At 35.5% G+C, this 15,028-nt stretch overlaps 1 protein-coding gene across 18 annotated transcripts in view; it reads left to right on the forward strand.

Annotated features, from left to right (window-relative positions):
* Window positions 1-15,028, forward strand: part of SYNE1 (spectrin repeat containing nuclear envelope protein 1) — a 293,660-nt gene that overhangs the window by 124,822 nt on the left and 153,810 nt on the right. For all 18 annotated transcript variants that reach the window (XM_074537722.1, XM_074537721.1, XM_074537729.1 and 15 more), the window contains 12 exons: window positions 272-451; window positions 1,927-2,077; window positions 3,542-3,700; window positions 4,737-4,919; window positions 6,175-6,276; window positions 7,727-7,930; window positions 8,891-9,098; window positions 9,797-9,909; window positions 10,569-10,774; window positions 11,805-11,960; window positions 13,123-13,414; window positions 14,133-14,305. In XM_074537722.1, the coding sequence (XP_074393823.1) occupies window positions 272-451; window positions 1,927-2,077; window positions 3,542-3,700; window positions 4,737-4,919; window positions 6,175-6,276; window positions 7,727-7,930; window positions 8,891-9,098; window positions 9,797-9,909; window positions 10,569-10,774; window positions 11,805-11,960; window positions 13,123-13,414; window positions 14,133-14,305 (2,127 nt within the window). The remainder of the gene's footprint in view (window positions 1-271; window positions 452-1,926; window positions 2,078-3,541; window positions 3,701-4,736; window positions 4,920-6,174; window positions 6,277-7,726; window positions 7,931-8,890; window positions 9,099-9,796; window positions 9,910-10,568; window positions 10,775-11,804; window positions 11,961-13,122; window positions 13,415-14,132; window positions 14,306-15,028) is intronic.

Consider the following 15,028-nt stretch of genomic DNA (forward strand, 5'->3'; position numbering starts at 1 on the left):
ATATTTCCAGGTGGCTGTTTGAGGCGGAGGTACATATGTATCTACATGATTATATAGCAGTATATGTATCAGAAAAATTACATTCTGTTCCCAGTTCTAGCAGAAAAAAAACCCCAAATATTTTAGGAAATATTAGAAAAAGGAAGTTTTATGCACAATAACACTAAGAACAACTGTTTCATTCTTTCTTTCTCCTCTCTCTTGCAAAAAAAAAAAAAAATTAAGATAAGTAAATATGAAACTAGTCTTTTAGTGGTCTTTTAACTTGCAGATTGAGGATCTTTAACCAGTTGGATGAAGAATTGAATTCTCACCAGCATGAACTCCAGTGGCTCATGGACAAAGCAAAACAAATAGCCCAAAAAGATATCACACTTGCTCCTGAGAGTGACAAAGAGATAAATCGCCTAGAATCTCTGTGGAAGGATACCAAGAAAGCTATACATGAAAAGTAAGTAGATCTTTAGCTTAAGCTAAGAAAGGAGAAGATGGGGAAAGAGACACTGTTATTACATGTAATATCTTCTTGCTATGTTAGTCATAGGGAACAACAGGGCTTGTAGGTTAAATACAGTTGAAGATGGAAATACATTGTTAACAAGAATATTTGTACCTTTTGTACTTATACTATTAATAAGGCCACAGATAGGTTCTCAGTACAGTGTGACAGATATACATTTTATTACATGCGTGCTGTATTGTATGCTATATTGCATGTTATTGTTTTCTGGAAGGTAAGAATTCTCCACTGAGGTTTTGCTGCTACTTTAGCTGGCACATATTCTCCTTCTAGCACAAATTTTCATTCCCTATTGTTATGTGTTTCTGAAAGTTCTTTGTTCAGTGGTTATAAATAATATTTAAATTTAAGTAGATCTGTCTGCCCTAGGGAACTGGTTTATAATAATCATTAGTGTGTAACCAGTTACAGTTTGTATATGACACATGATCAGATGATCAGCTTTATCAATGAAAGTTGATAAGCAAAGAAGTTAAAGAAACTAGAGAAAGTTTTATCATACCCTTTTCTTTGTCTTAACTGCCTCATGATCATCTTTAAAGAAAACTAGCACTGTTTTCTCTCTCACATAAACACAATTTTAGACCATCCTGAACCTGCTTATTTTGGAGAGCTCTTTGGAGCATTCAGAGAAGAGCCAGCTCCTAAAACAGATGCTCCTCTTTTTTGACAATGTCATGTTTCCCAAAATTCTTTCATTGAAAAATGCTGTTTTATAAATAGACATTGAATATATCCAAAGTATTAGTTCTCTCTTTCTCTTCAATATAAACACCAGGAATGGATTGAGTAGGTCTTTTTCCTCTGTCCATTACCGACCATAAATAAGGTTTCCTAGAGAAAGGGTGGGGGAAACATTAGGCTTGTTTTTAGCAGAAGGCTAATTTATTCTCAGTAGAAGGGAGTTAAGTTGAATATAACATTTTAGTCCCAAAAGCATGCATCTGAAAATTGGAGGACAAAATAGACAGCCTTTAGCATGCATTGCTTTAGTCTTTATTTATTTCTGCTTCTTTTTACCAAAAAAACACTCTGAAATAAAGAAACAAGTTTGGGTTTTTTTAAATTAACTGTGAGTGGCACAATTGTTATAATGTGGTTTGCAGTCAAAAAGATGTTAAACTTGGGAACTGAGAAGATTGAATTCCAATTTCAGTCTTTCACTGAAGTCAGTTGCTTTAGTATCTGATATATATGAGATGGCAATTCACATTCACATCTCTTCAGTAAGATATTTTGTGATGGATCTACAGTGATTTCTAAACCCAAGATATTCATATTTCCTTGGCTGCCCAATTCATGTTTAGCACTGCATCCTGGTTTTCCCATGGTGAAATGCTATGTCATGTTCTCTATCCTTCAGAAGCATGGCAGCAAGTGGTGCTAACAGCTCTTTCATATTACAGAAAGGAGCAGTCCTGTGTTCTGATCGATCTGATGAAGGAATATCAGAGCTTGAAGTCAACAGTAATGAAAGTCATAGACAGTGCTAACAGTGCTTCTGTGACCAAATCCTTGTGGAAGGATCATGAAGATGTCAGGCGAACATTATCAAAGGTAATGACATATTTTTCCTTTGAGAAATTTTAACAATTTTTTGATTGAACTTACTTTTCTTTTTAAAGATGCCCTTGAGATGTGTTTAAAGCTCCTTGTCAAATCTTATCATACTGACATTCAGAGTTTAAATTGTACTGATTGTGATGAGGGAAGAATACAGCCCTTTTTTACATTTTGGTGAGATCTATTAGTCTATTGTTAATGGAAATGCAGATTCTTAATATATGGAAAGCATAAGTGGAAAATAATGGATAGTTCTTTATATAAAATATATTGAAAATATATTCCTACCGTAGTATGAAAAGATAGTTCTAGTCAATATATTTCAATGTTTTTCTATATTGGGTAAATTTTGAAACAGATAAAAGGCCACAAAAAACCATGAATTGCATGTTTCTGATGTGTAAAATTTTTATGTCTCTCTCTTTCCCTGAGAGGACTTCTGCCTTGGTGTATAGTGTTGATACTAGCCATTGTGTAGAGATAAGGTATTTGGATCCTTACATTGTATTCATTTCACTGGATTGTATTTCAAAGATACTGAATTGTGCTGTCCATCAGCCTGCCAGGATAAACAGTTCTGAGTTAAATTCTGTCTGTTCCTTTGGAGGGTAATTTAATTTGGAAGGCTCTTGAGCTCTTGATTCAAAATCTTTCAGTCAGATCTGTATAAACCTTATTCTAAACTGCGTATATTTATGGCCTCTTTCTAATAGATATCTTAAAAGAATAAAAAAGCCAGAACAGAGCTCACCAGTCTAAAAAAGAATTTCATTAAGCTTCCACATCATTCCTTTGAGCCTTGAGCTGAGGACAATTCCCTGCTGCAGCCTTGGCCACAGATAGTGGTTCCAGTGCAATAAATGTTTTGGCCATAGTGCATACAGATTAGTAGCTTATTGTTAGTACTACTCTCTAGTACTTGCTGTAGAAAAAAGCATGATTCTTACTGTGATTGGGTCTCAGCATCTCAGCTTTTCAATGACAAAATTAAATATTTCCCTATGGCTAGGGTTGCAAACTTAGTAGCACTGAAGATTTTGTATAGTTCCTTTTGGAACTCATCTGTACTTTTGTTTTCCAGAATATCTAGGAAAGATGGTGCTTTTAATCCTAAATTTTATTTGCAACACCCTCTGTTTATCTTGCTATAACCCCTGAAGTGATTATTCAGTAATGAAAAATGGAAAGACAAATGGAAAAATGAAATTTCCCTAAGTCCAGAAAACATCTGGTTACCAAGTGGAATATATTCAAAACTTTTTACTCCCACTTGTGTGCTTTATTTATGAGAACAATCATCCTATATGATTATGCTCATGAGAAAACCATGTCAGTTGCTTTGTATTTTGTGGAGTAGTTAAATATTAGATATGAAAATTAACAAATTCATACCACAGGGTTAGGGATGGGTGCCTGGAGAACTGATTTTTTTTAACAACCAAATATTTATGTCCACAGCATGAAGCTGCCAGGAATGATCTGAGTGATAAACAAAAAGACCTGGATGCTTTCACTAATAAAGGAAAACATTTGATAGCAGAACTGAAGAGAGTGCATAACTGCGACTCCACTGCACTGAAAACAGATATGAACTCCGTGGTGGACAAATGGCTAGATGTAAGAATCTGGTGTTTGTATGACAAATATAGTTTTTAAGTTTGGCTAAGCTTACAATATTTCTCTTGTACAATTGTTTAGTAAAATTTAAGAGTACAATTGTTTAGTATAATTTACTAAGAGTAACTGTTTAGTAAAATTTACTTTTAAGTATAACTCAAAGTTTTAATCAGAGGGATTTGGTGTCCACTCTATGCATGAAGTTGTGACATCAATTTGATAGATTTTAAATGGTGTATTACAGCAATGTATGAATGCTACTACTGTAAATTTGCTCAGTTGTGTATGAATGTATGAATGCTACTACTGTAAATTTGTGCAGTTCCAAGATTGAATTTGGGTTTGACTCACACCTAATACATATCAGCAATATTTCATTGAAGTAAATTGGACTAATAGTTCAGCAGGAAATTACATTAAGCTAAACACAAAAGATATTATTGTGTTGAGAAAGACTTAACCACAGGAGAGAAACATAGCATAAAAGCTAGTTACAGAATCATGGATTGGTTTGGGTTGGAAGGGACCTTGAAGATCCGGTTCCAACCCCCTGCTCCCAGGGCAGGGGCATCTTGCACTACACCATGTTGCTCAAAGCCCCATCTAACCTGCCTGCAGCATTTCCATGGATGCATCTACAATGGCTTTGGATAATCAGTTCCAGTGTCTCAGCACCCTCACATTGAAGAATTTCTACCTATTTTACATTTTCACATTTATACTGATTTAGTACCAAATTACTACATTACAACAGGAAGGATAAATATAGGTTTTTTTGAGAAATAAAGTTTATTTGAGCATTGAACTCTTTTCCAGTAAAAAATATACAAATATTTGGACACATAAGATTTGTGTTTGTTTTATGATCTGGGTAAGCAAATTGAAATTAGCATTCAGAACTTAGAACTAAATCCAAGAAAATTGTTTTATCCAGGCTTACCAATTATTTTTTTATGCATTTTTCTTATAACTGTCTGCAAAATAGAGTCTAAAATTAATTTTTCAATGGTATTGATATATTCTTCTTTCCTAAAAGGTGTCTGAAAGACTTGATGAGAACATTGACCGACTGAGTGTAAGCGTGTCTCTATGGGATGACATCCTGAAAACTGGAGATGAATTGGATGGATGGTGTAATAAGTGCATTTCTCAGCTGAATGAAGGCATCAACAACTTCAGTAACAGTCAGAGAATGGAAGTCCTCCTGAAAGATTTCCAGGTTCTTACACATAAATCTGTGATTAAAATGTTGTGGTCCAAGATGTCAAGTGATGTTCAACCTGAGAAAAGACCTGGCTGTTGCAGACCTCTGCTTAAATGGTGGTACCCAACAGCTAGATGAGAGCATTCCTGTCCTTTTCATTAGAAGGCGTTTGCTTCTAACAGAAACAAGACTGGCACATCTTTCTAAATCTAAGCTCCATAGTTATTTTGGCTCTTGCAGTTATATTTGGTTCTAGGCTGAATTCTGTTCCAGTAAAAACCAATGGAATTTTTAGACAACTTAAGCTAAAGTTTAGCAAAAAAATGACTAGTTTCTAAGACCTCGTCCAGGAAAGTAGGTTGTCCAGACAATAAAAAAGATATCAGGTCAATCACAGATTGAACCATATTCTACTTCATCTGGAATAAATTATGTCTTTAACAAGATGCACAGTGAACATATTCAAGAATTGTGGTAGACTATAAACATTGATAAATCAGTGTTTTGCTCAAGGTTGAGCTTTATCAAATGCCTTATGTAACCATCCAACCACCTGAACTCATAGCTGTTAAACCTGATTTGGAGTAAAAGCAGACTACCCAAACCACAGATGCACTTGATGTGCAGAAGGGCCAGAATAACAGATGTGATCACTGAGTGTACATTTACAGTCACAGAATGCATAATACCCTTTTTTGGCACTTTGTTTTGCAAAGGCAAGAGGAAGAGCAGTTTGGTGACAGCAGGGTCCTGCCCTTTCTGCAATCAGAAATAGATGAGCATGGACAGCATCAATCAGTTTACTCCTTCAGTGGCCCAAATTAGTGATCACTTTCTTCACTGCCCACCTAATATTATATCCTCCCTAGCACAAAATACCTCCTAACTATTCTTCTGGGCATTCAGGGCAGATGTTAAGTTTGGCAATTTAATCCTTCAGTGGAACCTAACACCCCATGTAGATACTTCCAGTCAAATAAACAATGACATTTTCATCTTTATTTTCCCAGTTTTAACAAACAAAAGCTTTTAGAGCATTTTAAATGTTATAATCTTTTTTAAAAGAGGGGAAAATTACTCTGAACTGAGTCTAATAAGGAAAAATAAATGGGAGATTTTTAGAGCACAAAATTAGTGCACAGTGTTTTCCCTCTGGTTGCTAAGCTGTGTTTACATTTTCCTTCAATTTTTAAATTCATGGAGAATACTTCTGAATGTCTGAAAGCTTCTTGTAGCTTGGTGTGAAACTTTGACCACATCTATTTTGCAGTCTGAAGTCAAGAATAAAGAACTGAAGTTGGAGCAACTTAGTTCCAAAATTTCAGAACTCAAAGAGCTGACCCATACTCAAGAGCCTCCTGCAGATCTCCAGGTAAAATAAAGATATTGGTAACCACCAGAGATTGTGCTCAAATAACCAGGAAAACATCCCTTCTGAAATTTTTGTCTTTCTTACACTGCCTTTTTCTTTCAAGATGACAGATGTAGCATTATTATTTATATGTAGCATAACTATTCTTTGTTCATATTTCTCTAGGTAACCTTGATTTTTTTGTATCAACAGTATGTCATAAAGTAAGTGAACATAAGGGTAGTAGGAGTATTTTTAAAAAATCGAAATAGAATAAATAGTTTATAATGTAGCTGATAAAATATTAGACTACAGATATTCTCTACTCTGCACAACATTAAGCCACATCACATGTGAGTGCATGCACAGTTTGTTTCCTTGAAAGGATTATAAGACAGTAAAATATGTTCATTTGCTTTGATAACCAAAAAGTATTCTTTGGTGGACTAGAATAAAGGCCCTGAACTAGCTCTTACAAGAAAAACATAAAACAATTAACACAAAGGTGAACTGTTAAACTTTTGGCCAGATACTTATTTCTATGTTCTAGGGCAGTTGCAAAACCACAGTACGATTATTTTGACAGTTTGATTTAAAATACCAGAAATTGGTATTTGAGATTATTAACTTAATGTCAGAAATTCAAAAATATAAGCTGACTTCTGTAATTTCCATGGACAGGGATATATCTTGATACATATCAGGTTTTAATGGAAGTTAATGTAACACTCAAGCCTTGCCCACATTTTGAAACAGGCTGCCCAGGGAGGTTTTGGAGTCTCCCTCTCTGGAGAAGGAAAAAAACCCATCTGGATGTGTTTCTATGTCACCTGCTGTAGCTGACCCTCCCTTGGCAGGGAACTTGGACAGAGGAATCTACAGAGATTCCTTCTAACCCAAAGGATTCTGTGAATCTGATTTTTATATAGTATGATATTATGACTGATTTGATTTACTTGTATTATATGTGCTCAGCTAACATCTATTATAATTTTGCATATTCCTTACTTTGAACAGGTTAAGGGGCAAGATTCTAGCTCATTTTTAGTATTGTCTTGAATTTTTACCTGTCTTATACTGAGATACTTTAAGCCTCAGTGCACTTAAGGCTCACTCCCCAATTGATATTTATTTTTATCGATCTATTTGAGTGTAGGTCATGTTCTGTATATATGGCAAATTAGTAAAGGGGAAATACCAACTGTTTAGCTTTTCAGAAATGGATAATAACTGCAATAGTTTACAGTCTGATTTTTTATAAGTTAGTATCCCTTCTTTGGATTATTGTACATCTGAGACTTAATAGAATGGTTGTCTGTTTGTAGGTATGTAGGTATCTCCAGTTAAAGTTGTAAAGAGAGCAAAATTATCCTTGTGTGCCACTTTCTGACCTTCCATTTTTTCAATAATCATTTGCTGTAATAAACATTTTTATTGCTAAATGCCTTAATACATAACATTTTGGTTTTAGTTTATAGAGTCAGATTTGAGGCAGAAGTTGGACCATGCCAAGGAAATATCAGAGATCGCAAAAGAGACGCTGAAAGATTTCAGTACTCAGAAGATGCATTTACAGAAGCTGATTGGTCAGATGACAGACTGGCTAACTCAAGTGGAAGAGACACTGTTAAGCTGTGCACGTAACCTGGATCCTGAAGCTCTAAATAAACTAAAGGTCAGTGCTGAAGAAAATCAATATACTTTTCCTTATGCATTTTCCTAGTGATCTTTCGGGATTTTTTTTTCTGAGCTTTATACCTGATTTTCCTTTGATAAAAAAATGCATATCTCCTGCACAGCTGCTAGAATATTAGGAAATAATACAGTGATTATTTTTAGGAAGTTGCACCAATGAACAAAAGTTCTGATTTTTTAGCGTTTTACAAAACTTCTAGAAAATTTTAATGAATAATACAGTCTTGTGGCAAGAACTGGTTTTGTTACATTGAATTCCTTGGTCATTACTCCAGCATGTTTTCAAGTGCATTGACTCCCTTTCAATAAGTTATGAAATTCATAGCACATCACATTAAAAGACACTGGTCCAAATTCAATTTTAACACAAACTTCTACTTCGGAAATCCTTGTCAGTCATCAAATATAGCAATTCTTTTTTCTACATCCAAATGGTCTCTTGGCTGGATACAGTTATGCACATCATGACATGACAAACCACATGGAGGTATTTAACTGTGAGCACAGTTAATATTGATATACTAGCCAATGCATATTTAATTTTCAGAAAATGTTTCTCTCAAGTTTTGTGTAAAGTCCTTCTCATTCAGAAGTCCTGCCAAATACCAGTGTCATATTGCATCCCACATGTACCTTCAGACTTTGCTGAAAATATCTATTTCTATTCAATATGCCTTGAAATATGTTTATTTATGAGAGAGTAAGAAATCATGAGAAACAGCACTTTTCACGTTTCTACAATGGCTCCTTAGTTTCAAGGATTCATCTTCCTTGGAAAATTCAGGAAACATGATCCAGTGCCTCTTCCCTTCATTGTGTTTGGGATGACTTATAGACCACAGGAGGAAAGAACATATGGCAGGAGTAGGAATGCTTAAGAAAATGCCAGTTCTTTTGTTTCTTTATAAATATCGTAATTATGTTGTAACTTCATTTTCAGGAAACGCAAAAGGACCTTCAGCTTCAGCAAAGCAGCATTGACTCAACCCGGGAGACTCTCAACAGCCTCTGTCGCAAATACCATTCGGTAGAGCTGGAAGCTCTTGGTGGCACTGTCTCTTTGTTAATAAAGAAGTATGAAGCTGTGAATCTGCTCTGTTCCAGAACACAGGCCAGGATGCAGGAGTCCTTGGAAAAACATTTCCTCTGTGAGTCCTCAGGCTGGTTCATATGAGTGAGTTGTTATCCTGCAGCCGTGAGTCATTCTGGAGTCTGCCAGAGTTTCCAGTGACATCACTTGCAATTACAACTTTATTTTTGTATGGAGCCTCTCAAAAAGTCCTGTTACCAAATGCTCATTGGATTACTGCTATGAAACAAAGCATTTTACATAAACAGAATTCAACTCTTAACCATGTAACATGCATGAAAATGCACCTTTCCTCACTATTACGATTCACCTCAGTCACATAGACACACTTTATTTGCAATAAGGAGAGGTATATAAAAAAATTGAGGTATTTAAAATGTAAAAGCACCCATCTCAAGTCTTTCCTGGGCTCCCTGAATAGTCAGTGGAGAAAAGTAAACAACTTCTAATCTTATTTATTAAGATACTGATTTCGATTTTATCTAGCATGAAACTGGGATGTGTCATAAACTGAAATTGACTGTCAAGGGCTGCCTTGTAAGACTGTAAAAATTTGGATGTTTACAATGGAAACATCTAGTTCCTTATGAAATTAATCCTACTTCCAAGTTATTGGAGACAATTAGACTTGTTCTGTTGGCTTCTGTACACTGCTCCTGAAGGATAAAAGAATTTGTTTAAAACAGCTGTATAATTTTGTGGATAATGCTGTATCTTAAAAACTATTCTCTTCTCTATACTTTTTTATTAAATAAGACTCTATGCAAGAATTCCAGGAATGGTTCTCTGGTGTGAAGGCTGCAGTAAAAGAATCATCTGACAGGTCTGGGGACAGCAAAGCCATAGAGGCAAAGCTACATGATTTGCAGGTACAGTGTACAAATTATTTCTACAGTAATTAGAAATTTAGGATATCTCTAAAATAATTTGTAGATGCTAACACACTTCTTGTTTTTGCTTTTATAAAGGTAATATAAGAATGGTTTGAGTACAGTATGTACTGTAGAGAGAATACAGTGAAAACTGTGGTCCCTGTGGTGCCTGAAAATTTAATTTCTGGGATGTGTAACTATAAAGTGTATGTTCTTGTTTATATTATTAATATTTTTTCCTTTTTTCTTTTTTTCTTTCTCTTCATTTCCTTTTCCTAATTTTATAATACTTTTACTTGTTCAACATTTAAGATTAATACTGATATGTCAAAGATTCTATGTATATAGTTTTGATGAGACAGAACATAAGTAGCAGATAGCTATTGTAAGCAGCCCTAATTCCTGAAGTGTGTAACATCTTCAAGAGATTATTAAACTTCAGAGAAAGCCACGACTACCTTGGGATCAAATTAAAAAACTGAATGCTGTGAATTGCAGTACCACTTAATAAAATTTCATTTGATCTGCTTAGAAGCTTTTCCATAGCTAAACATGGCCATCATCTTCTTGGAGAAATCTCACCACTTCTCATAAAATATTGCTTATCTTTAATTATCAAATCTTATGTGTTTAAACTATATTCTTTCATTGCACAGGGTGTGCTGGATTCTATTAGTGAAGGACAGAAAAAATTAGATGCTGCCTGCAAGGAAGGAGAAAGTTTATATGGTTGTTTACCCAAACCAGTTGTGAGCCATATTCAGGAGCAAATAGCAAAGTCTAACCAGAACTTCCGGGAATTTCTCAACCAGTGTCTGAATGACAAGAAGGCCCTGGAAGCTTGTGCCTCACACCTGGGAAAGTGAGTAACACCAGTAGATACAAATAGACTGCATGAAATGGTCTGGCTTCCAAAGTAGAGGGCAAAAAGCCAAATCCAGTTGCTCTAGTCCTGTTTGCTTTTTTCTTTGGAAGCATTTAAGAGAAATTGGAGTTTCTGATAAGAAAAAAAAATTAAAAATCAACAGGTCTTGCTCCAAGGGCATAAATTTAGTTAAATGATGAAAGGCCAAGATCATATATGCAGAAGTTCTGTGTTTCTTATGAAACTCCAAATCAGCAGTTGGGATTCCAGTAATTTAAATGACATTTTCTGGACAGAAAATGTGTGATGAAGTTCATTTCTGCCCTGGGGTTTGTAGATTGTATGCATTTTACATGTGTCTGATCTGTTCCATTCCAAATGGACATATTTCCTAAAGAGCCAAGAAGAAAAAACCCTTAAATTACTGCTTAGGGCTTGAATTTTGAGAGTTAAAATATTTTCAGGTCTAAACAGATTCAAAACTGCTGCTAATTGAAAGCAATGTTAGTGTGGCAGTAATGGGTAAAACAGCAGGAGAGAGGGTGTGCCTGCATGTAAGAAAAAAGGTTTCAAACTTGGGGCCAGAACTTGTTTTGCTGAGCTCTGAGCAGTCAAGGTTCCAGTTCTCTTCTGTGAGGTAAAATTGAAAAAACCCTTCAGATGTTCTACACATAAATTTTGTCAAGAAACCCACTGTTACCTACTGTTTGTTCTAAGACTAAATCATTATGAGAATTTGAAAAAAGCTTTCTTTTGGTCTGCTTTTATTGAATCTAGTAATAAATAAAAGTCCTTTCACTTTAAATTTTGGAGGCTTCTGGTCTGCCTGAAGTTCCCATGATTTTGCTGAACATTTTTAGAGAATTGCTGAATATTTTTAGACTAGTAGTCACCGTGGAATTATGTTTTGTGTACAACTCTTATTCTCGAAGCCTGAAATTGATACTCAGTCTTGTGGATACTAATTTCTTCCAACTTTACTCCACTTGAGAAGTATTTTTTAAAAGATTATTTATCTGCTCTGTAGCTTTGAAGATCAGTACAAGAAGCTTGCCCTGTGGATGCATGACATGGAAGAAAGAATAAGCACAGAAGCATTAGGAGAGAACAAACAGCTTGTTTCTGAGAAGAAAAAGGAGGTGCAAAAAGTGGAAAGGTTCCTGGAAGAGTTGCTGAACTCAAGGTATATTGAAAATACATTTTCTAATACTCTCAATTTTTCTTCTCGTAGGGCAGAAGTGAAATTAAACTGTTGGGGTAAAGTGTATTTCTGAAAGTTAGAGGAATGTGTTGGAAAATACTCTGTGAAAAGAAGCTGAATCCAGATATTTCGAGTTCTAATGAATTTCAACAAAATCCAATATTTGCTCTTGATAAATTAATAAAAGCTTATCATACTTCGTTAATAAATGGAAACTGAAGAGTGTAATTTTTAAAAATAAAATATAAAAATACTGCTTTCAAAAGCAACAGTGAAAATTACATTTATCATTATGTCCATTTAAAAATTTTCTTTCTGTCCTGTAACATTCAGGTCCTGTAACATTCAGGTTAGCAGAATCCCCTTCCCTGCACTTCCCCATACAGCTTGCCCTATAAAAGAGCTCAAAAAGCATTCACATTAGTTGTGAAATCTCTCTAAAATTCAGACTTATCCAGTAAATGATGAAGTAATTGCCATTTTGAGTAGACAGAGGTTTTTTCAAATTCTCTTTTCATTATTGGGTTGGTGAAGGTAGAACAAATACAGTAGTCAGTTTTCCAAGTCTCACAGCCTTTTTAAAGGAAACATCCATTCACTCCATACGGCCTTGAGACTGCTGCAAGACATTTTGGTTTGATGTAAATTCCCTCTAGTCATCAAGTATCAAGAAGGGTGATCAAGAAGATTGGGATTAACTGAGGCTGTATAAACCCAGTTTTAATTCCTTTTACTGACTCTTGTACTGAGTCTGAGTCATTGTCTAGTCCTGGACAAATGACCTTTCCATCATGCCTTCCTACCTGTCCAAGATTACAAACTTCTTGGAAGCTTTGGCAGGTACAAAAGGGTTTGGGTTCTATAGAAATGGAAAGTTTGACTGCTGGAAAGAAAACTAAGGTATCTTTTAATTTAAATGTTTGTGATCATTCTGAGCACCGAAACTCTGCAAGAAATGGCACTGCACACAAGAAAAGATATTAATCAGTACACGCTGCTTAATTTCTTTCAGCCTCTCCTAAGTAATTTTTTCAGTTAACTCTGAACTCTTATCACTTGTGGTGTCAGCAGCCTTCTTAACCTCTGGCAATGGCTAAAATACTTTTTGTTTTTCGAAACTTTCAGTCTCGATATTTTCTTTCAGGGACTCTTTTGATCAGCTCTCCCAAATGGCACAGACTTTAAACGAAGAAGGCCATGGTGCAGGGAGAGAAGTACGTCTGGCTTCTCAACATCTCACCAGCTATCAAAACATGGTCAAAAGTGTCAAAGATAAGCTGAGGACATGCCAGCTTGCACTCCAAGAGCATCTAACTTTTGAGGAGGCATTGCAGAGTATGTGGTCATGGGTGAAAGAGGTTCAAGATAAACTGGCATCATCACAGAGCACTCTTGGAAGCAAAGCCACCCTGGAAAGACGCTTGACACAAATTCAGGTAAAGATGGATAGATAAAATAGATATTACACATCAAGATTAATATTTGTTGTGGGCCACTTCAGTGGGAAAGGTGTATTTTTATAATTTATTCTTTCAATGGTTATGAAGAAGAGGCTCAGAATTCAAGGTTATCTTGAAAAATGGGGATGGGAAGTAGAAGAACAGGATGAAGTTTAATGGAAACAGATGTCAGGTATTACATTTCAGAAGAAATAATGAACTATGAAAATGTATATGCAGGTAGGTCCAGAAAGCTTTCTAATAGAGGAGAGGCATTGGAATAATTGACAGAGTCCCTCTGTTCATGGCTGTGGTGTGTCTATCACAGGAGGTCTTGAGGAAAAGGTTAGATAAACAGATAATAGGAGAGATTAGAGAGAGAGAGATCATTAAGAGATCTGCCATGGGCTTTCCTGAGGTTTCTTCTAGGTATTACTGTGCAGTGCTTCACCTACTCAGTATCTGCTGCAATGTGAGCAGTATTTTAGCTTGACCAATGCAGTGAAAAAACCTGTACAGATGTGGGAAAAACTACTGGATCACTTGCACATGACAAGGTACAGGCCCTTAGAAGAAAAGGTGCCTAGGAATTCCTACTGGATATGACTGTTGAGGATGGATGAGCTTAGAGAAGATGTTGTTCACTGTTGAAAGAATAACAGCTCTCATTTCTCATCATGTTACATTTGATATCTTGACCTGTTTTGCCTCACAGGAGATCCTCTTACTCAAAGGTGATGGTGAAGTTAAGCTGAACATGGCCATTGGCAAAGGAGAGCAAGCACTTAAAAGCAGCAATGAGGAAGGACAGAAAGTGATACAAACTGAGCTTCAGACACTGAAGGATGTATGGAATGACATCATCAGTACCTCAGTGAACTGGCAGAGGTAAGAATCCATGGAAAACACAGGTCAGACCCTGCCATCCTTGCTTACAGAGGATGGTACCTTAAAGCATGTAGGAGTACATTCATTCATTACTGGTCTGTGAGGGAAAATTTGCATTATCAAACAGAACCAAAATTACCTGGAAAAAATACACCCTTCTGTAAAAAAAAAGATGAGTTTGCCCTATCAGATGAATCAAATTTCATATGAGATAGTATTAATTTTTAAATCAATGTTTACATTGATTTAAAAATTAATAAAAGTCATACTAATTCATACAAAGAAAAATCTAGAAAAAACTTTCTGAGTTTTTGAGCCTGTACTTTGGCAAGAACATGTGAAAGATATCTATCAACCTTTTCCATACGCAACCCAGGAATTCTGGGTCAATTCTGTTTTTCATTAGGTTTCTTCGATTTAAAAAAAATCCTAATATCAACTCCAAATAATCTTTCTTGCATATTAAGCTGATTTCATCTCATCTTGACCTGTGTGGAAATGGAAAGTTTTTCTTATTGGCTGTGTGAGATAACTTTATACATCTGAAGGCCTCCATCGTCTCTGTTCTAGACAGACTTATGTTTCTCAATTTCTCTGTGGTAATACTTTCTGGGCCTCTGTCACACCTGTTTTGCTGTTCAAGAGATTGAAGACTATCACCAGTTTGTCTACATTTTTTCTTGAAATAAAAAACCTGAAAGTGCTGCCACTTTCTTAGTTGCA

The sequence above is a fragment of the Zonotrichia albicollis genome, chromosome 3, assembly GCF_047830755.1.
Source record: "Zonotrichia albicollis isolate bZonAlb1 chromosome 3, bZonAlb1.hap1, whole genome shotgun sequence".
In the NCBI taxonomy this organism is placed as follows: Eukaryota; Metazoa; Chordata; class Aves; order Passeriformes; family Passerellidae; genus Zonotrichia; species Zonotrichia albicollis.